Here is a 23,333-nt window from a genome sequence, read left to right as displayed (position 1 = left end):
TCAGTGTGTCTCACCCCCTCTTTCCCCCGGGTCAGTGTCTCACCCTCTCTCCCCCCCCCCCGGTCAGTGTCTCACCCCCTCTCTCCCCCGGTCAGTGTCTCACCCCCTCTCTCCCCTGGTCAGTGTCTCACCCCCTCTCTCCCCCGGTCAGTGTGTCTCACCCTCTCTCCCCCCCCCGGTCAGTGTCTCACCCTCTCTCCCCCCCCCGGTCAGTGTCTCACCCTCTCTCCCTCCCCCCGGTCAGTGTGTCTCACTCCCTCTCTCCCCCGGTCAGTGTGTCTCACCCCCTCTCCCCCCCCGGTCAGTGTGTCACCCCCTCTCCCCCCCCCGGTCAGTGTCTCACCCCCTCTCTCCCCCCGGTCAGTGTCTCACCCCCTCTCTCCCCCCGGTCAGTGTCTCACCCCTCTCCCCCCCCCCGGTCAGTGTCTCACCCCCTCTCTCCCCCCGGTCAGTGTCTCACCCCCTCTCCCTCGGTCAGTGTCTCACCCCCTCTCTCCCCCCTCCCGGTCAGTGTGTCTTACCCCCTCTCCCCCCCCCCGGTCAGTGTCTCACCCCCTCTCCCCCCCCGGTCAGTGTGTCTCACTCCCTCTCTCCCCCCGGTCAGTGTCTCACCCCCTCTCTCCCCGGTCAGTGTCTCACCCCCTCTCTCCCCCCGGTCAGTGTGTCTCACCCCCTCTCTCCCTCGGTCAGTGTCTCACCCCCTCTCTCCCCCCGGTCAGTGTGTCTCACCCCCTCTCTCCCTCGGTCAGTGTCTCACCCCCTCTCTCCCCTCCCGGTCAGTGTGTCACCCCCTCTCCCCCGGTCAGTGTGTCTCACCCCCTCTCTCCCCTCCTGGTCAGTGTCTCACCCTCTCTCCCCCCCCCCCGGTCAGTGTCTCACCCCCTCTCTCCCCTGGTCAGTGTCTCACCCTCTCTCCCCCCCCCCGGTCAGTGTGTCTCACTCCCTCTCTCCCCCCGGTCAGTGTGTCTCACCCCCTCTCTCCCCCGGTCAGTGTGTCTCACCCCCTCTCTCCCCCCGGTCAGTGTGTCTCACCCCCTCTCTCCCCCGGGTCAGTGTCTCACCCTCTCTCCCCCCCCCGGTCAGTGTCTCACCCCCTCTCTCCCCCGGTCAGTGTCTCACCCCCTCTCTCCCCTGGTCAGTGTCTCACCCCCTCTCTCCCCCGGTCAGTGTGTCACCCCCTCTCTCCCCCGGTCAGTGTGTCTCACCCCCTCTCCCCCCCGGTCAGTGTGTCACCCCCTCTCCCCCCGGTCAGTGTGTCACCCCCTCTCTCCCCCGGTCAGTGTGTCTCACCCCCTCTTTCCCCCGGGTCAGTGTCTCACCCCCTCTCTCCCCCCGGTCAGTGTCTCACCCCCTCTCTCCCCCGGTCAGTGTGTCACCCCCTCTCTCCCCTCCCCCGGGTCAGTGTTGGTCAGTGTCTCACCCCCTCTCTCCCCCGGTCAGTGTGTCACCCCCTCTCTCCCCCGGTCAGTGTGTCTCACCCCCTCTCCCCCCGGTCAGTGTGTCACCCCCTCTCCCCCCGGTCAGTGTGTCACCCCCTCTCTCCCCCGGTCAGTGTGTCTCACCCCCTCTTTCCCCCGGGTCAGTGTCTCACCCCCTCTCTCCCCCCGGTCAGTGTCTCACCCCCTCTCTCCCCCGGTCAGTGTGTCACCCCCTCTCTCCCCCGGTCAGTGTGTCTCACCCCCTCTTTCCCCCGGGTCAGTGTCTCACCCTCTCTCCCCCCCCCGGTCAGTGTCTCACCCTCTCTCCCCCCCCCCCGGTCAGTGTCTCACCCCCTCTCTCCCCTGGTCAGTGTCTCACCCTCTCTCCCCCCCCCTGGTCAGTGTCTCACCCTCTCTCCCTCCCCCCGGTCAGTGTGTCTCACTCCCTCTCTCCCCCGGTCAGTGTGTCTCACCCCCTCTCCCCCCCCGGTCAGTGTGTCACCCCCTCTCCCCCCCCCCGGTCAGTGTCTCACCCCCTCTCTCCCCCCGGTCAGTGTCTCACCCCCTCTCTCCCCCCGGTCAGTGTCTCACCCCTCTCCCCCCCCCGGTCAGTGTCTCACCCCCTCTCTCCCCTCCCGGTCAGTGTGTCACCCCCTCTCCCCCCCCCGGTCAGTGTCTCACCCCCTCTCTCCCTCGGTCAGTGTGTCACCCCCTCTCCCCCCCCTCGGTCAGTGTCTCACCCCCTCTTTCCCCCGGGTCAGTGTGTCACCCCCTCTCCCCCCCGGTCAGTGTCTCACCCCCTCTCTCCCCCCGGTCAGTGTGTCTCACCCCCTCTCTCCCTCGGTCAGTGTGTCACCCCCTCTCTCCCCGGTCAGTGTGTCACCCCCTCTCTCCCCGGTCAGTGTATCTCACTCCCTCTCTCCCCCCGGGTCAGTGTCTCACCCTCTCTCCCCCCCCCCGGTCAGTGTGTCTCACCCCCTCTCCCCCCCCCGGTCAGTGTGTCTCACCCCCTCTCTCCCCCCGGTCAGTGTGTCTCACCCCCTATTTCCCCCGGGTCAGTGTCTCACCCTCTCTCCCCCCCCCCGGTCAGTGTCTCACCCCCTCTCTCCCCGGGTCAGTGTCTCACCCCCTCTCTCCCCTGGTCAGTGTCTCACCCCCTCTCTCCCCCGGTCAGTGTGTCTCACCCCCTCTCTCCCCCCGGTCAGTGTGTCTCACCCCCTCTTTCCGCCGGGTCAGTGTCTCACCCTCTCTCCCCCCCCCCCCCGGTCAGTGTCTCACCCCCTCTCTCCCCCGGTCAGTGTCTCACCCCCTCTCTCCCCTGGTCAGTGTCTCACCCTCTCTCCCCCCCCCGGTCAGTGTGTCACCCCCTCTCTCCCCCAGTCAGTGTCTCACCCCCTCTCTTCCCCCGGCCAGTGTGTCTCACCCCCTCTCTCCCTCGGTCAGTGTCTCACCCCCTCTCTCCCCTCCCGGTCAGTGTGTCACCCCCTCTCCCCCGGTCAGTGTGTCTCACCCCCTCTCTCCCCTCCCGGTCAGTGTCTCACCCTCTCTCCCCCCCCCCCGGTCAGTGTCTCACCCCCTCTCTCCCCTGGTCAGTGTCTCACCCCCTCTCTCCCCCGGTCAGTGTGTCACCCCCTCTCTCCCCCGGTCAGTGTGTCTCACCCCCTCTCCCCCCCGGTCAGTGTGTCACCCCCTCTCCCCCCGGTCAGTGTGTCACCCCCTCTCTCCCCCGGTCAGTGTGTCTCACCCCCTCTTTCCCCCGGGTCAGTGTCTCACCCCCTCTCTCCCCCCGGTCAGTGTCTCACCCCCTCTCTCCCCCGGTCAGTGTGTCACCCCCTCTCTCCCCCGGTCAGTGTGTCTCACCCCCTCTTTCCCCCGGGTCAGTGTCTCACCCTCTCTCCCCCCCCGGTCAGTGTCTCACCCTCTCTCCCCCCCCCCGGTCAGTGTCTCACCCCCTCTCTCCCCTGGTCAGTGTCTCACCCTCTCTCCCCCCCCCTGGTCAGTGTCTCACCCTCTCTCCCTCCCCCAGGTCAGTGTGTCTCACTCCCTCTCTCCCCCGGTCAGTGTGTCTCACCCCCTCTCCCCCCCCGGTCAGTGTGTCACCCCCTCTCCCCCCCCCGGTCAGTGTCTCACCCCCTCTCTCCCCCCGGTCAGTGTCTCACCCCTCTCCCCCCCCCGGTCAGTGTCTCACCCCCTCTCTCCCCTCCCGGTCAGTGTGTCACCCCCTCTCCCCCCCCCGGTCAGTGTCTCACCCCCTCTCTCCCTCGGTCAGTGTGTCACCCCCTCTCCCCCCCTCGGTCAGTGTCTCACCCCCTCTTTCCCCCGGGTCAGTGTGTCACCCCCTCTCCCCCCCGGTCAGTGTCTCACCCCCTCTCTCCCCCCGGTCAGTGTGTCTCACCCCCTCTCTCCCTCGGTCAGTGTGTCACCCCCTCTCTCCCCGGTCTGTGTTTCTCACTCCCTCTCTCCCCCCGGGTCAGTGTCTCACCCTCTCTCCCCCCCCCGGTCAGTGTGTCTCACCCCCTCTCCCCCCCCCCGGTCAGTGTGTCTCACCCCCTCTCTCCCCCCGGTCAGTGTGTCTCACCCCCTCTTTCCCCCGGGTCAGTGTCTCACCCTCTCTCCCCCCCCCCGGTCAGTGTCTCACCCCCTCTCTCCCCCGGTCAGTGTCTCACCCCCTCTCTCCCCTGGTCAGTGTCTCACCCCCTCTCTCCCCCGGTCAGTGTCTCACCCCCTCTCTCCCCCGGTCAGTGTGTCTCACCCCCTCTCTCCCCCCGGTCAGTGTGTCTTACCCCCTCTTTCCCCCGGGTCAGTGTCTCACCCTCTCTCCCCCCCCCGGTCAGTGTGTCACCCCCTCTCTCCCCCAGTCAGTGTCTCACCCCCTCTCTTCCCCCGGCCAGTGTGTCTCACCCCCTCTCTCCCCCGGTCAGTGTCTTTCCCCCTCTCTCCCCCGGTCAGTGTCTTTCCCCCTCTCTCCCCTCCCGGTCAGTGTGTCACCCCCTCTCCCCCCCCGGTCAGTGTCTCACCCCCTCTCTCCCCCGGTCAGTGTCTTTCCCCCTCTCTCCCCTCCCGGTCAGTGTGTCACCCCCTCTCTCCCCCAGTCAGTGTGTCACCCCCTCTCTCCCCCAGTCAGTGTCTCACCCCCTCTTTCCCCCCGGGTCAGTGTCTCACCCCCTCTCTACCCCCGGTCAGTGTCTCACCCCCTCTCTCCCCTGGTCAGTGTCTTTCCCCCTCTCTCCCCTCCCAGTCAGTGTGTCACCCCCTCTCTCCCCCCCCCCCGGTCAGTCTCACCCCCTCTCTCCCCGGGTCAAGCCTACTTTGGGACTGATATTTACCTTGCTCCCCATATATAGTAGGTGGCAGGTGATGCTGGTAGAATGGCGGGGGAATGTCTCCCGGACCGGTGACCGGTGGGTAGTACGCTGGGTGAGTGTGAGGAATGAGTTGAGGGTGATGCGTGATGTAGGGGGGCAGGTGGGGGCTCGGAGACATCGCTGAGGGGTAACTGGGCGGGAAGCACTCCGGGGACTGTGGAGTCACCACCACCCTGCGAACGCCTGTGCTGTCTTCAATCACCTGCAGAGGGAGGGGAGAGGGAGGGAGGGGAGAGGGAGAGGGGAGACGGACAGGGGAGAAGGGAGACGGACAGGGGAGAAGGGAAAGGGGGAGAGGGAGAGATAGAGGAGAGAGGGAGAGAGGAAGTGAGAGTTAGTACTCAAGACATTCCGAGACAGTATTACAGAATATTTTCCCTACATTGTGTCCCAGTTACATGGAAGAAACTACAGGCCACCGTTGCTCTACAGAATCCAATTCCAGAGGACTCAACACACAGTCCCTAATCTCCAATGAACCTGCTTCCCCTGCCACTCCCCACCTCCCCGTGTTCACACCTGCGTACAGGAGGCCCGGGCTCCTTCGCCCTCCCTGTGTATCTGGTAGAAGCAGACAGATTCATGCCTCCTCCCATGCTCACAGGCATACACACACACAAACAGAGGCAAATCATCAGCACAAGAGATTCTGCAGATGCTGGAAATCCGAGCAACATACACAAAATGCTGGAGGAACTCAGCAGGCCAGGCAGCATCCATGGAAATGAATAAACAGTCAACTTTTCGAGCCAAGACCCTTCATCAGGACTGGAAGGGATGAAAAAGACACCACAGTAACATGCACGCAAGAATATGCGCACAGAGAAGAACATGCGTGCGCGCGCACACACACCCACACACACTCACAGACATACACTCACACACACAGACACACAGACATACACACAGACGTACATCCACTCACACTCACAGACATACACACACACACAGAGACACACAAGCACACACACACGCACAGACATACACACACTGATGGACATACATACACACACACACACACACACACACACGCATACACCCACACTCACATACACAGACATACACTCACATACACACACACACACACACACACACACACAGACATTCATACACTCACACACACACACACACACACACACACACACACACACACACACACACAAAGCAAATCCCATTGGACTGGACAACAGGCACATTTCCCCTTCCTGAGTTCAAAAAGAGGTCACCACTGTTTAGTTAAACTAATCACTAATTATATCCTGATCCAAGGAATCAACTGACAGAACTGAACAATAACAATTCAGTCTAATACTTACTCTTATCCTGAACTCTCTGCACCCACTGAATCCCCCCGACAGCCCACAGACCCTCTACCCCAATACCGACTCTCCCCTCCCACTGAATGCCCTCCCATAGCCCACAGACCCTCTACCCCATCTCTGACCCCACCCACTGAATCCCCCCGACAGCCCACGGACCCTCTACCCCACCCACTGAATCCCCTCCCACAACCCACTGCCACTCTCCACCATCACTGACTCTCCCCAACCATTGAATCCCTTCCCGCAGCCCACAGGCATTCCCGTTATACTTTACTTTATAGTCGCCAAACAATTGGTACTAGAACGTACAATCTTCACAGCGATATTTGATTCTGATATTTGATATTTGATTCGTTACCAATGCTCCCCACACCCACTGATTCCCCTCTGACAGCCCAGACACTCTCCCTAGTTACCAAAGTTCCTCATACCTACTGAATCCTCTTGCTCAGGCCTCGGGCACTCTCCTCCATCACTGGTTCTCCCCCCTCACACCAAATCCCCTCCCAAAGCTCATGGATTCTCTTACCCATCACCAACTCTCCCCGACCCACTGAAAACCTCCCACAGCCCATGGAAATTCTCCCATCACTAACCGCCCCCCCACAGCCCATGGACACTCTGTCCCTGAACCAACTCTCCCCACCCACTGGTTCCTTCCCACAGCCCATGGAGACTCTCCCCTATCACCAACCCTCCCCACCCACTAAATCCCTTCCCACAGCCCATGGAGACTCTCCCCTATCACCAACACTCCCCCCCCACTAAATCCCTTCCCACAGCCCATGGAGACTCTCCATGAACCAACTCTCCCCACCCACTGGTTCCCTTCCCACAGCCCATGGAGACTCTCCCCTATCACCAACCCTCCCCACCCACTAAATCCCTTCCCACAGCCCATGGACACTCTCCTTGAACCAACTCTCCCCACCCACTGGTTCCTTCCCACAGCCCATGGAGACTCTCCCCTATCACCAACTCTCCCCACCCACTGGTTCCTTCCCACAGCCCATGGACACTCTCCCTGAACCAACTCTCCCCACCCACTGGTTCCTTCCCACAGCCCATGGAGACTGTCCCCTATCACCAACTCTCCCCACCCACTGGTTCCTTCCCACAGCCCATGGACACTCTCCCTGAACCAACTCTCCCCACCCACTGGTTCCTTCCCACAGCCCATGGGCACTCTCCCTGAACCAACTCTCCCCACCCACTGGTTCCCTTCCCACAGCCCATGGAGACTGTCCCCTATCACCAACTCTCCCCACCCACTGGTTCCTTCCCACAGCCCATGGACACTCTCCCTGAACCAACTCTCCCCACCCACTGGTTCCCTTCCCACAGCCCATGGAGACTGTCCCCTATCACCAACTCTCCCCACCCACTGGTTCCTTCCCACAGCCCATGGACACTCTCCCTGAACCAACTCTCCCCACCCACTGGTTCCTTCCCACAGCCCATGGAGACTGTCCCCTATCACCAACTCTCCCCACCCAATGGTTCCTTCCCACAGCCCATGGAGACTCTCCATGTCGCATACACTCGCCATGCTGAATCTCCACTTTGAGGAAGATTTGTACCTAAAATAAGCCATGAAATGTCCTTTGTCTTTTCTTTCTCTCAAGACTGGATCTCCTAACGACCTCAGACTCCTGGTGCGTTACACCATCTCGCTAAGGACCCACTGGCTACTTGAAGCTGGAAGGTTGACACTTCCTCTCCTGGGTTGTATTCGATGGGGGGACGAACTTGGCCAGTCCCTCTTCCATTAGATCTGAACCTCCTCATCTTAATCACTCACCAGTGAGGTGGCCCTGAAGACCAGCTCATCACCCACACTCTCCTCCCATTGGAGCCCCATCTCCTTTCCTTTCTCTCATGGCCCAGTGCCCTCTCCCCTCAGATTCCATCTTCTTCACTCACCTGTGAGATGTAACCTGGCGGGACGTGAATGGGGGGAATGGATCCATTGGGGGACATCATGGGCACCTCAGCTGGACCTGCAAGAACACACACCATGAGAGAGTGACTGGAAAGGCAGACTGTCGGGACCGGGGGTGCGAGTCGGGCTGATTTTGCTCATTCCCCCACACCGTTCACTCCTCTCTATGACGCTGAGGCTGTGAGACTGCCCCAGGTGCTACACACTGTGTGTCTGCAAGCTTTGTGTAAATTCACCCCACTGGTACGACGAACTGAGACTGAGGCTTTGGGCCTAGTCAGGCGATATGCACCTAAGGACTCAATTTGGTTCAGAATGCTTCGACTATCACTTCTATTGTTACATGATTTGTACTTTTTCTCTTTTTCTCAGTAAATTGGGTGGTGGTCTTTACTTTTTTAATTGGGTTCTTCAGGGTTTCTTGCTTTCTGGCTGCTTGTGAGCAGACAGATCTCAAGCTGTATAGTTCATACATTTGTGGATGATAACTGTACTGGAATCTTGAACCCTGAACGTACGTGATGAAATGCCTTTTTTGCAGCAGAAAAGTGCAATACATAAAATTATTACAGAACTGTGCAAGACTTAGGCACCCTGATTATAAATGTGCGTAAGACTTCTGCACATTTCTGTATGTCATGAAATCTGTTGTTTTGCTACAGCAGTACAGTGCAATATATAATAATTAAGCTGTAAGTTACAATGAGAAGTACGTAATATTAAAAATAATAATTAAGTAGTACAAATGGAGAGGGGAAAGTAGCGAGGTAGTGTTCATGGGTTCATTGCCTATTTAGGAATCTGATGACAGAGGGGAAGAAGCTGTTCCTGAAGCAAGGAATGTGTGTCTTCAGGCTCCTGTACCTCCTCCCTGATGGCGGCAATGAGAAGAGGGCAGGTCCTGGGTGGGAGGGTCCGGAATGATGGATCCACCTTTCTGAGGCATCGCTTTCTGAAGGTGTCCGGGATGCTGGAGAGCCGAGTGTCCGTGATGAAGCTGAGTTTGCAACTTCCTGCAGCTTTTTCTGATCCTGTGGGGTGGCCTCTCCATACCAGACGGTGATGCAACCAGTTCGAATGCTCTTCCTGGTGCATCTGAATCAGGTTTATTCCCACGGATTTTAATGACATGAAATTGTAACGGTTTTCCCACATTAAGAACTCTCCTGTGCGGTTTTGCTGTCAACGTTATATACATTGGACAGTCACCACCACAGTGCAGACAAAAGATCACCATAAATTATAAAATAAATCAGTAGTCCAAAAAAATAATAAAATAGTGTTCCAGTTATCACAGACCATTCGGAAACTTGATGGGTGCCACGGTGTCGTAGCGGTTAGCACAACGCTGTGCGGTACCAGCAATCAGGGTTCAATTCACACCACTGTCTGTACGGAGTTTGCACGTTCTCCCCGTATACCACCTGGGTGTCTGTATGGAGTGTGTACGTTCTCCCCGTGTATCACCTGGGTTCTCCCCGTGTACCACCTGGGTGCCTGTACAGAGTTTTCACGTTCTCCCCGTGTACCACCTGGGTTCTCCCTGTGTACCACCTGGGTGTCTGTACGGAGTGTGTACGTTCTCCCCGTTTACCACCTGGGTTCTCCCCGTGTACCACCTGGGTGTCTGTATGGAGTGTGTGTACGTTCTTCTCGTGTACCACCTGGGTTCTCCCCGTGTACCACCTGGGTGTCTGTACAGAGTGTGTACTTTCTCCCCGTTTACCACCTGGGTTCTCCCCGTGTACCACCTGGGAGTCTGTACAGAGTTTGCACGTTCTCCCCGTGTACCACCTGGGTTCTCCCCGTGTACCACCTGGGTGTTTGTACGGAGTATGTACGTTCTCCCCGTGTACCACCTGGGTTTTGTCTTTTGTCTGGTGCGGCTGTTTCCTCACACAGTCCACAGTCCAAAGATGTCTGGGTTAGGATTAGTACGTCGTGGCGACACTTGCCATAGCACCCCCCCCCGTAAATACTTCACCTTTCTTCCCCTACCCATGACCTCTAGTTTTAGTCCCATCAAACGTCAGTAGAAAAAGGAGAGAAACCGTTTAGTTTTGTTTACCTATATACAAAATCCTCTCAACCATCTTGGCAGACTGGAAGGAGCTGTCCTTGAATCATTACTGCATCCCAGAAAATGAATCCTTGCTGCACTCCCTCTTTCGGGAGGGTGTCCTTCCTCAGGTAGGGAGACCAGAGAGTGTTCTGGATACAATGTTCCAGGGGAGTCTCACCACCACCCATAGAACATAGAACAGTACAGCACAGAACGGGCCCTTGGGGTCAAATAGTTAAAAATACACTTGGACTAAGATGTTAACTGTCCTGTGCTATCACCAGTGGGATCATCAGTTGATCTGCCACCTGTCTTCAGGAGTTTCGGCCCGCTTATGATCAAAACTCCCTCAAGGTGGTGGGCCAGCAGTGCTAAAGCACCACCCCCCACTGGTGAGCTTAAAAGCTTGGCATCTGCCTCTATCAGATTTGTTGGTCACTTCCATCTAACAGATAGTCTGCTCTTCAGGTGTCTATGCAACTACCGAAGGGTTTGCAAGGTATGTATACACTGCCTGACTATCTGCCCTTCTGGACATACTTGGTCCACACCCATGCTGATCCTTTCTCTGCTGCCTCAGCTACAGCCCTGCTGGTTGACTTGATCTCTCTTCTAGTGAAGCCAAGGTCACGCAGAGGCTTTGCTTTCTTCAACTCAACCAAACCAAACCTGTACTTTCCAACATCGTAAATCATATCGCCCATCACTTCCAACTTCCTCTTTGATGTTCCCCTGAGAGTGTTCTCCAACATCATACTGATATCCTCATCAAACACACTCCAAGCCTTCTCATCTGCCATTGCGGGCCACTTGACCTTCCTCTTCTTCTCTACCTCCTCACCACCGCCATCATGTGAAGGATCTACCTGGGTACTGTGGTCTGAAACCTGACCTGGGTTATCTCTCGTCTGACCCGGAGTATGGTGCCTCTCTCCAGAGTGAATCGCTAGAATCATTGATGTCGTGCCCAAGATAGCCCACCAACACTTCTTCCTCAGGAGGCTAAAGAAATTTGGCTTGTCCCTGTCAATTCTTACTGATTTTTATCGGAATATCATAGAAAGCAATCTCTCTGGATGCAGCACGCCTTGGCAACAGCTCTGCCCGTGACTGCAAGAAACTGCAGAGAGTTGTGGGCATCACAGAAACCTTGGGCTCTGTCTACAGTTCTCACTCAGCAGCCAGCAGAATCAAATATCCCACCCTCCCCGGACATTCTCTCTTCTCCCCGCTCCCATCAGCTCACTCGTTCATTCATTAAGTGCCGTGTCGTATGATGTGGATGATCATGGTCTTCCCATGACCATGATCGTTCTCAACAAATTTTTCTACTGAAGTGGTTTGCTGTTTGCCTTCTTCTGGCCAGTGTCTTTACAAGATGGGTGATTCCAGCCATTATCAATACTCTTCAGAGATTGTCTACTTGGACTTGTGATATGCACCAACTTCACATATGACCATCAAGCACCAGCTACCATGGCTTCACTTAGGGGGACTAAGCAGGTGCTACACCTTGCCCAAGGGTGATCTGCAGGTCTGTGGAGGGAAGGAACACCTTACATCTTTCATGAAAACGTATCTCAAACCCATCACCCAATCCCAACTGGCAGAAATTACAAAAGCCTGAAAGCACAGATCACCAGGCTCAAATAAAGCTTCCATCCCACTGTTATCAGACTTGGGAACGAACCTCTTGTACAAAAAGATAAGACTCTTGTCCTCAGAATTTTGCACTTTACTCTTTACCTGTACTGCATCTCTCAGTAGCATTTACACTGCATTCTACATTGTTATTGCTTTCCCCTGCTCTACCTCAGTGATCTGTGTATTGATCAGGTCTATATGAACAAGTGTGCAAGACCAGCTTTTCACTGTCTCTCAGTACACGTGATTATGATAAGCCAATAAAGATGTTTTTTAAAATAGGGTTAAGTAATCAGCAGATACACGATGAGGGAAGTGGGTGATCAAGGGTTCTTTTATATATGAGATGTCTGAGGAAGTGCCTGATAATGGCAGGAGAGAAGCAATATTTAAAACATTTAAAGACTGGTCACACGTACATCGAAACACAGAAAGATGCATCATTTGCATCAACAACCAACGCAGTCTGAGGATGTGCTGGGGATGACCCGCAAGTGTCGCCATGTTTCCGGCGCCAGCATGGCACGCCCGCGACTCGCTAACACGGCACGCCCGCGACTCACTAACAGGCACGCCCGCGACTCTCTAACAGGCACGCCCGCGACTCGCTAACGGCACGCCCGCGACTCGCTAACACGGCACGCCCGCGACTCACTAACACGGCACGCCCAGGATTCACTAACAGGCACGCCCACGACTCGCTAACATGGCACGCCCGCGACTCGCTAACAGGCACGCCCGCGACTCACTAACAGGCATGCCCGCGACTCGCTAACAGGCACGCCCGCGACTCGCTAACACGGCACGCCCGCGACTCGCTAACACGGCATGCCCGCGACTCGCTAACAGGCACGCCCGCGACTCGCTAACAGGCACGCCCACGACTCACTAACACGGCATGCCCGTGACTCGCTAACACGGCACACCCGCAACTCCCCAACACGGCACGCCCGCGACTCACTAACATGGCACGCCCGCGACTCACCTGTATGTCTTTGGAATATGGGAGGAAACAGGAGCACCAGCCAGTCACAAGGAGTTAAAGATTGAAGACTAGCTGTATTTGTCACGTATACATTGAAACATACAGTAAAATGTGCCATTTTGGGTCAACTCACCAGCGAGGGGTCACCCTAAAACCATGAGATATATCTGCAGAATTAGGCCATGCTGCCCATCGAGTGGAAAATTCCATAAAGGCTGGTTGATTCAGCCCGGGACGTCACGGTAAAGCCCTCCCATTGAGGACATCTACATGAAACATTGCTGTAGAAAAGCAGCGTCCATCATCAGAGATCCCCACTACCCAGGCCATGCTCTCTTCTCACTGCTGCCATCAGGTAGACGGTACGAAAGCCACAGGACTCGTATCACCAGGTTCAAGGTCAGTTACTACCCCTCAATCATCAGGCTCTTGACCAAAAGGGGATAACTACACTCATTCTATTACCTATGGCTTCATGTTACGAAATCTTTAGCTTGTTATTTCATGCTCTCGTTATTTATTGCTATTTACTTATATTTGTATTTGCACCATTTGTTGTTCATTAATCCTGTTTACTGTTACTGCTCTACAGATTTGCATGCCACAGGAAAATGACTCTCAGGTTCTATGTAGTGACATGTATATACTCTGATAATAAATTTTACCCTGAACTTTGAAGTTTTTGAACTTTGAGTCTGTTCCACTGTTCAATCATGGCTAATTTTATTTTCAAAGGTTCAAAGGATCAAGTTTAATGTCAGAGAAATGTATACAATATACATCCTGAAATGCTTTTTCTTCACAAACATCCACGAAAAAAGAGAAGTGCCCCAAAGAATGAATGACAGTTAAACGTAAGAACCCCAAAGTCCCCCCAGCTCCCCCCTCCCGCGCGTAAGCGGCAGCAAGCAACGATCCCCCCCCCAACAAAAATAAACACGCATTGGTTCCATCACCGAGCCCAAGCTTGTGCTAAGCGATAGCAAAGACACAGCAACACGCACAACACGCTGGAGGAACTCAGCAGGTCGGGCAGCATCTGTGGAAATGAACAGTCAACGTTACGGGCTGAGACACTTCGTCAGGACTGAAATGTTGACTGTTCATTTCCACAGATGCTGCCTGACCCGCTGAGTTCCTCCAGCGTGTTGTGTGTGTTGCTTTGACCCCAGTACCTTGCAGTTACCCCAAAAGCTTCGCATTTCATCCGAATTCGACAACCCACAGGTTCTCTCTCTGGGAAGGGAGAGGGAGGTGTCCCCCATTTTCACAGCGAGCGGGAGGCATAACAACAACCCGCTGGTTTACGATCTTAAAAGTCCGTTTCGTCACTTTTTTCGAGCTCTGTGTCCAAAGATCACAAAGACCTCGGGTCTTCGGGCCCACAGCAAAAGATTTTCCGGCCTCCCAGAGGACACACAAGTCTCCGGCCATGACACCGACCCTCCATCCGCCCCACTCCAGAGCCCCGAGATCTTAAGCCTCTGAACACGATTGAATCTCTTGGGCCAAACCCTTGGCATATCGAATAGCGGCCAGTCGTGGAACCCCGAGAACGGGTCCCATTCCCGCAAAGAACAGAGGCCTGCGTGTAACTCCAGGCCAGGGTCTACCCCAGCCCCATTCTTCTGCTCTCTGCTCTCTGTTCCACCATTCCACCAGGGCAAACATTTTCTTCTGTCTTAGTTCCACGCCCCTTTACACGGGACGAGCTGACAGCAGTGACAGGGATTCTCAGCTCAGTCGCTGTATCCTGCCCTTCCCCGGCTGCTCTCGTTGCAGTGGGAACGGTGCAGATCAGAACACGCCTCCCCCAGCAACCAGACACCCCCTCACCCGCTCTTCCTCCGGGTGGCGAGCATTCCCTCGACAACGTCCACAAAACATCCCACATATGCAATCCTACCCTAACGATTAGCTTTATTTGTACATCGAAACATACAGTGAAATGCGTCGTTTGCATCAGATCAAATTTACGAGGATTGAGCTGAGCAGTTTGCACTTCTGGCACTAACTTAGCATGCCTATAACTCAGTAACCTGAAACCCTAACCGTACATCTCTGCACTGTGGGAGGAAGCATTGAAAAATACTGAAAAGCGTCATTTGTATCTGTGACCAACACAGTCTGAACTGTGCTGGGGGCAGCCTGCAATTTTTGCCCTCTTGGCGCCAACATAGCGTGCCCACAACCTATGTGCCCCTAAGCTGTACGTTTTTGGAATTTTGAAGGAAAAAGGAGCACCAAAGGAAACTGATGCGGTCACAGGGAGAACATACGAACTGCTCACAGTCCGCGATGGGAATCGAACCCCTGGCTCTGTAATAATGTTATGCTAACCACTATGCTACTGTGCTGACCTTTAAAGCCCCTCTCTTACAAACAAGTGCCTCGGTCGGAGCTGAGAGACACCTCCTCCCTCACTCCCTCCACAAACAACTGGAAACGGTTGGAGGTGTCACGGATACTCTGGAAGGTTGTCATAGGTTAACAACAGGACATTGACAGGATGCAAAGCTGGGCTGAGAAGTGGCTGAGTTCAATCCGAAAAGTGATTCATTTTAGAGGTTCTAACGTGAAGGTGCAGTACAGAGTTAATGGTGGGATTCTTAGCTCGATCAGTGAAGTTCATCTTCAGGTTTATTGTCACTCAACCATATGGCCAAATGAGACAAGACAGTACATATAACTCAGACACTACACAAAGGTAACATAACTACAAAGCAATTAACAAATAAGAAGCTGCATTTACGACACAAGTCAAAGAGTGAACTGCACAAATCTACTGGCACTTCATATGTGGTGAGACTGAATTCAGTAGTCTCATGGCCAGGGGAAGAAGTTGTTTCCCATCCTAACAGTTCTTGCCCTAATGCTACGGTCCGAATGTGGGCGAACCGGGTTCTTATAGAGCTGCGGTCCGACCTGCCTGACGGTAGGGGGTCAAAGAGATTGCTGGATGGATCAGAGGGATCATTAACAGTGTGGAGGAACAGAGCGATCTTGGGGTCCACGTCGATCGATCCCTCAGATTTGCCACACAGATTGATCGGAAGTTTAAGAAAGTGTTTGATGTGTTGGCCTTTATTGGTCTGAATACTGAGTTCAAGAGCCATGAGATGATGTTACAGCTCTATGAAACCCCGGTCCGCCCACGTTTGGAGTGGGCTACACAGCTCTGGTTGCCTCATTATCGGGAGGATGTGGAAGCTTTAGAGAGGGTGCAGAGCAGTTTTACCAGGATGCTGCCTGGATTAGAGAGCACATTTTTTGAGAAAAGGTTCAGCAAGCTGAGGTTTTTCTGTTTGGAGCAAAGGAGGATGAGAGCTGACTTGATAGATGGGTACAAGATGATAAGAGGCATAGATCATGTGGACAGCCAGAGACTTTTTCCCAGGGCGGAAATGATAGGAAGGGGCATAATTTGAAGGTGATTGGAGGAAAGTGTCAGAGGTAAGTTCTTTACACAGAGAGTGGTGAGTGTGTGGAACACACTGCCAGAGATGGTGGTAGAGGCAGATATATTAGGGACATTTAAGAGAATCTTCGACGGGCACATGGGTGATAGAAAAATGGAGGGCTGTGGCTGATCTTAGAATAGGATAAAAGGTCAGCACAACATAGTGGGCCAAAGGGCCTGTAATATGCTAGAATGTTCTATGTTCGAAGAGGGGTGTAAGCCAATTATAGATCAGCCACAGTTGGCTCCCTCTTCTATTTTCTGATGTAGTTAGAATAATTAAGGAAGGAGAAATGTTCTAGCCATCTGGCAGGAACATTGAAAGAGAGCTGGTGGGAGCCTCTGTTTTTAGAAGATCTGTGCAGGCAAATGTTGAAGCAAAGTTTCCTGACCTCGGGAGTAAAGGCACGACTTTCAGTGGTGAGGCAATCTCAGTTTTGGAACTGTAAACAGGCTAGAGCTGGTTAGCGAGGAGGGGGGAGGGATCTGAGACCATGCATGAGGGGGCTAAGTACATATCTGTGGCTCACTTGCGTTGCCATTTAACCACCTGGTTAGGTGATCCAATGTAAATTTGTTGACACATCCCTGAGAGAAATGCAAAGCTGGCAGCTCAGCGAAGAAGATTAGAGACATGGAGGAAGAGATATAACAAAGAAACAGGATGTTTGGCCCATTATATCCTTCTTACCACCAACTGTCCACGTACACCACTCCAGCATTAACTTCTTTAATCTCCCAGTACTGCAGTCACAAGTCCCCACATGCAGTCCAGTGCACAAGAAGAGCAGGGTGAGCTGTCTCGATGACTATCGGCCAGTTGCCCTCCTAACTACAGCGATGAAGTACTTTGAGAGGTTGGTCACAAACAAGGGAAAATCTGCAGATGCAGGAAATCTGAGCAACGCACACAAAATGCTGGAGGAACTCAGCAGGCCAGGCAGCATCTATGGAAAAAAGTACAGTCGATGTTTTGGGCTGAGACCCTTCGGCAGGACTGGAGAAAAAAAGCTGAGTGATGTGTGTTGCTTGAATTTCCAGCATCTGCAGAATTCCTCGTGTTTGTGTTTTTAAAAAAAGCTGAGGAGTAGATTTGAAAATGCAAACATGACGAAATCTGCAGATGCTGGAAGTTCAAGCAACACACACAAACTGCTGCCTGGCCTGCTGTGTTCCACCAGCATTTTGTGTGTGTTGGTTGAATAGATTTGAAAGATGGGGGGAGGCGAGGGAGAAACACAGGGTGAGAGGTGAAACCTGCAGGGGGAGGGTTGAAGTAAAGAGCTGGGAAGTTGATTGGTGAAAGAGACAGAAGGCCATGGACCACAGAAATAGTGGGGAGGAGCTCCAGAGGGAGGCGATGGGCAGGCAGGGAGATAAGGTGAGAGAGCGACAAGGGGATAGGAAATGGTGAAGGGGAAGGGTGGGGGGGGGGGTGGAGGCATTACTGGACGTTTGAGAAATCGGTGTTCATGCCATCAGGTTGCAGGCTACCCAAACAGAATATAAGGCTGCTGGGAACAGCTGACTTCACACTGCACAGCCAAGTAAATAAGTAAGTGAACACAGAGACTCCAATGCAGAGGATTGAAAGAGGCTGAAGCCAACATAATCTACGACCCTGCCCACCCGAACATTCTCTTTACTCCCCTCTTCCATCAGGCAGAAGGTGCAAAAACCTGAAAGCATGTACTGCTAGGCTTAAGAATGGTTTCTACCCCAGTGTTGTAACGGGTCCCTCTCACGACAAGCTTGACTCTTGACCTCACAGTCTCTGGTTATGATCTTGCACCTTATTGTCTACCCACACTGCAGTTTGTCTGTAGCTGCAATACTTTAATTTAAAAAACTCTATTTATAAAGCATTTTTCATATAGATGTAGTTTAAAGTGCTTTACAATGGGATAAAGTACAAACATGAAAATAAAATAAAAAAAATACAAATAAACAAAAAAATAAAAGATGTTCATTAAAAGTGAGGTTGAATAAGTAAATTGAACCGAGTTAGCATCCGAATTGTAGGTATTGAGGAGCATGGTTCAAAAAGCTGAGCTCCCAATAATTTTTTGAGGGAGAATATTTAAATTAAGAGACCGGCGGAAGAAGGTCTGAGAGCTCGAACAGGATTATAAAATGAAACGATTCTGTGATGTACTCTGGTCCCAGCCCACCCAGAGCTTTAAAAACAAGGAAGAGAACTTTAAAATCACTTCTAAAAGATACAGGAAGCCAATGCAGAGTAGCAAAGGTGAGCGTGATCTGCTCCCTCATCCTGGTTTTTGTTAAAATTCTAGCAGTATTGTTCTGAATGAGTTGAAGTTTGTCAATAGGTTGCTTTGGAAGGCCACTAAAAAGCATGCTGCACTAACATATTCAATTCAATATAAAGACAGGAATTAGTTTTTCAGTATCATTATATGACAGAAATGGATGTACCTTTGCAATATTTATAAAGTGTAAAAATACTGCTCTGGTCACTTTTGTTACGTGGGATTTAAAACTCAAATGTGGATCAAGGATAACATCCAGCCTAGTTACTTCTGATGTTACAAGCACAGCCAAGTTCCCACGCTGATCAAGAAGTTTTTATCTCTTGCCTTTGGGACCAACCAGAAGTATTTCAGTTTTATCTTCGTTTAGTTTGAAGGAATTATTGCTCATCCATCTGTTTACTTCAGCCAGAGCAGAAGTCAGAGAAGATGGAGTGTTATCACTATCAGGCTCAACCATAATGTACGAGTGTGTGTCATCAGCATAAAGTGGAAATCAAGTTTATTCTCTCTGATGACATCTCCTGAGGGGAGCATGTACAGCATCAGGAGAAAAGACACAAAGATTTCTCTCCAAGATATATGAACAAAACCAATTGCGGGCACTACCAGAGACATCCATCCAGTTCTCAAAGTGATCTGGAGAATGTTGTGGTCAATTATGTTTTTATTCTGCATTCTGTAAAGCTGAGGCTTTATTTAGCATCAATTAGACTGCATTTGGAATATTGTGAGCAGTCTTGGACGCATTATCTAAGAAAGGATGTGCAGGTACTGCTGAGAGTCCAGAGGAGGTTCATGTCAATGATTCTGGGAATGAAAGGGTTAATGTATGAGGCGTATTTGATGGTTCTGGGCCTGTACTCGCTGGAATTTAGAAGAATGGCAAGGGGGGGCGTCTCATGGAAACGTATTTCATATTGAAAGATCTAGTTAGAGTGAATATGGAGAGCATGCTTCCTCCAGTAAGAGAATCTAGGACATCCTCAGAATAGAGGGACATCCATCTAGAACAGAGATGAAGAGGAATTTCTTTAGCCAGAAGGTGGTGAATCTGTGGAATTCATTGTCACAGACTGATGTGGAGGCCAAGTCTCAAAGCAGAGGTTGAGAGGGGATAATAAATCAGCCATTATGGAATTGTGGAGTGGACTCGATGGGCTGAATGGCCTCATTCTCAGCGCACAGTTTATGGGCTTATCGTTATTGCTTTTCCTTGTGCCACCTCGATGCACTGTTGTAATGAATTGATCTGTATGAACAGTGTGCCAGACAAGGGTCTCGCTGTACTTCGGTACCTGTGACAAGAATAAACCAGCACTGAAACGAGAGCGGTTGGAAGCTGCAGAGACAAATAATTTTCTGCAGGGAGTCTGTAGGTCAGCCAAAATCTGCATGAGGAGCAGACAGATGCAGGGCTTCGAGCCGAAACCTGGACAGTTCCTCTCCTGCCCGCAGGCGCGGCTCGTGCTGCCGAGCTCCTCCCTGCAAGTTGTGTATTAGAGTCATAGAACACTACAGCACAGAAACAGGCCATTCAGCCCATCTAGTCCAGGCCAAACTATTTACTTACCCACTCCCATTGACCTGCCCTCCATACCCCTCCTATCCATGTACCTATCCAAATTTTCTCTCAAGCGTTGACGTCAAACCCACATCCACCACTTTCACCACCCTCTGAGACAAGGAGATCCCCCTGAAGTGTCCCTTAACCATTTCACCTTCACCCTAACCCATGAGCTCCAGCTCCAGTCTCACCAAAGCTCAGTGAGAAAGCCTGCTTGCATTTACCCTATCTATACCCATCATGCGGTGTATGGGGTGTCTAGGGAGGGGTAGCACCTCTGGTGGGGGTAACCAGCCGTGCCCTTTTTCAGGACAGCACGTCCACCTTTGGTCCCCACCTGACGCTCAGCTCTCACCTGTGGTTCCAAGTAGCTGTAGCACGCGCAGCGGCCACACCCCGGGAAACTGTCTCGGCAGACGGGCCAAACCGGGCGAGGGTAGCCGACGGGTCCTCGACCCTCGGTGAGGTAGGGGATTTGCCTATCCCAGCGTGTGAATTCTGGCCCTGGCAGACTGAGCGGAGGAGACCAATTAATAGTCCAACGGTCAAGAAGGCGGGCCAGCAAGTGTTGGTGGAGTGCTAAGAGTATGACAAGACACTTAGACGTCCTGGTAATCCACTGCAAGAGGTGGTGATCTCTTTAAACTCACCCAGCAGAAGGCAAAGGCAAACCATTGCTGTAACCTACCACGAACATTATTTCCCAATATGTCAGAGCGGCGTGCAGGGAAATTGTCCGCCAACTGGAATTTCCAGATGCAACCTAAAGCAAGCGATACCCATTATAATTTTGTATACAGTACTCTATTCTATCTCCACACAACCTTCTGCGTCCTATGGAATAAAGTTCTAACCTATTGAACCTTGACCTGAGTTATAGGGAAATATTGAACAGGTGAGGACTTTGTTCCCTGGAGCGTAGGAATGTTGTTCCCAATGTCAGGATCGAACCCAGTTCTCCAGCACTGCAAGGGTGCAGGTCTAGCATCTGCACCACTGTGCACTGTGCTGAGCACCACAGCCAAAGCCTGGAATTAGACTTGCAGATGGAACTGGAATTGGAGTGGGAATTATTGTCACATGTACAAGATACAGTGAAAAGCTCGTCTCGTGTAGAGTTTAATTCATGACACAGTACATTGGGTTAGTACAAGTAAAAGAATAACAGAATGCAGAATAGAGTGTTACAGTTACAGTGAAAGTGCAGGGCAGATAGACAATAAGGTGCAAGGTCATGTTGAGGTTGACTCTGAGGTCAAGCGTCTATCTTATTGTACTAGGGCACCATTCAATGGTCTGATAACAGTGGGGCAGAGGCTGTCCTTGAGCTGGACTCCGTTCCTTCAGGCTTCTGTATCTTCTGCCTGAAGGGAGAGGGAACAAGAGAGAATGTCCGGGGAGGGTGGGGTCTTTCATTATGCTGGCTACAGAGAGAAGTGTAAACAGAGTCCATGGAGGGGAGGCTGTTTTCCGTGGTCTGCTGAGCTGTGTCCACGACTCACCGCAGTTTCTTGAGGTAACGGGCAGAGCAATTGCTGGACCAAGCATCCAAACAGGATGCTTTCTCTGGTAAGGGTCAATGGGAACAAGGCTGATTTCTGTACCCTCCTGAGGCATTGGTGATGTTTCCTGGCCTGCACGTCTTCACGGGTAGGCCAGCGCAAGCTACTCACTCCTAGGAAGTTGAAGCTCTCCACCCTATAACCCTCAGCACCGTTGATGTAGACAACAGCATATCCACTTCCTGAAGTCAATGGCCAGCTTTCTTCTTCTGTTGACATCGAGGGAGAGGTTGTTGCCAAACACCACGTCACTCGGCTCTCTATCTCCTTCCTGTACTTGGATTCATCGTTATTTGTGATATGGGTACTGGCTGGGAGTTCCTACCACTCTCGGCTGCACTCTGCTGGTTGACAGGGCAGGAAATGGTGTAGAAAGGGTTAACCAAAGGAGGGGAAGGGGTTTTGGAAACCTTCCCTGCCTCCAGCAGGCGGTATGCTCATCGCCTCCTGTCAGTCAAACCAGAACTCTGGCGCCCAGGAAACCTACAGCAGATGTCCTCAGGGACTGACACCCTCACAAAACAAACATTTCTTTCCTTTAAAAGTCGTCTTTGAGGTGCTGATGACCTTGGGCATCTGTGCGGTTCAGCTGAACAGACCCTCCCCTCTCACCAACCCACTTCGCGTGTTTTTATTGCAGCCGCACTTCTGTTTTTCTTCCAATAAACAGGAAATTTGGTTGAAATAGTTGACAAATAGCCAGGGAACTCATGCAAGTTTCCTTCTCCACCGGAACCCCCACCTCCCATCACTACACTCCTTTGCTACCCAGCACCCTCCCCCAGCATCTTGCTCAACTTATTAACAAACTTAGAACAGTACAGGCCCTTCAGCCCATAATGTCTTGACTGTATGATCAATTTTACAATTCCCTCCCACAAAATCCTCCATTTATCTGTCACTCATGTGCCTATCTTCATTGTCTCAATTGTATCGGCAGCTACCACCAACTCTGGCAGGCGTTTAGCGCACCCATCACTCTCTGTCTACTAAACCTAACTCTGACATCACCCACCATACTATCCTTCAATCACTTTAAAAATATGTCCCCTTGTTTTAGCCATCTCTGCCCAGGGAAAAAAATCTGTCTGTGCCTCTTGTCATCTCGTACACCTCTGTCAAATCACCTCGCATTCTTCTTCGCTCCGAAGAGAAGATCCCGAGCTTGCTCACCCTATCCTCCTGAGACATGCTGTCTCATCCAAGCAGCATCCTGGTAAATCTGCTCATCACCCTCACTGAAACTTCCAGGGCAAACTTGCGTCTCGGTGACATCTAACTCAGTCTATGGAGGTCGTCCTCCCAGACACTACACAGCCAGACTGCCACCTCATGAAGTGTATCTTTGGGAGGCGGCAGAACACCGCAGACACTTGGATCAGGCACTGGGCTGATCTGACGTTAAGGTTACAGAGGGGCCCTGCACCAGCTGGGTTAATGGAAAAATGGACTCCAATTCCAAGAAGTGTGAGGTATTTCATTTTTGGGAAAAAAAAGTGAGGGTAGGACTTCCACAATGAACGAGAGGGGGCTGGGGAGTGTTGGTGAACAGAGGGTCTGGGGGTACAGGGGGCTGGGGGGTGTTGGTGAACAGAGGGTCTGGGGGTACAGGGGGCTGGGGGGTGTTGGTGAACAGAGGGACTGGGGAGTACAGGGGATTGGGGAGTGTTGGTAAACAGGGACCAGGGGTACAGGGGATTGGGGAGTGTTGGTGAACAGAGAGACCTAGGGGTACA

General features: G+C 52.7%; 1 protein-coding gene across 1 annotated transcript in view; it reads right to left on the bottom strand.

The window, feature by feature from the left end:
- Positions 1-23,333, bottom strand: part of fndc3ba (fibronectin type III domain containing 3Ba) — a 386,847-nt gene that overhangs the window by 156,607 nt on the left and 206,907 nt on the right. The window contains exons 4-5 of the mRNA XM_063045278.1: positions 8,029-8,105; positions 4,745-4,985 (exon numbers count right to left, since the gene is read on the bottom strand). Of these exons, the coding sequence (XP_062901348.1) occupies positions 4,745-4,985; positions 8,029-8,105 (318 nt within the window). The remainder of the gene's footprint in view (positions 1-4,744; positions 4,986-8,028; positions 8,106-23,333) is intronic.

The sequence above is a fragment of the Mobula hypostoma genome, chromosome 4 (assembly GCF_963921235.1).
Source record: "Mobula hypostoma chromosome 4, sMobHyp1.1, whole genome shotgun sequence".
In the NCBI taxonomy this organism is placed as follows: Eukaryota; Metazoa; Chordata; class Chondrichthyes; order Myliobatiformes; family Myliobatidae; genus Mobula; species Mobula hypostoma.
Note: the sequence above shows the minus strand (reverse complement) of the source record. Positions and strands in the feature narration are given on the sequence as shown.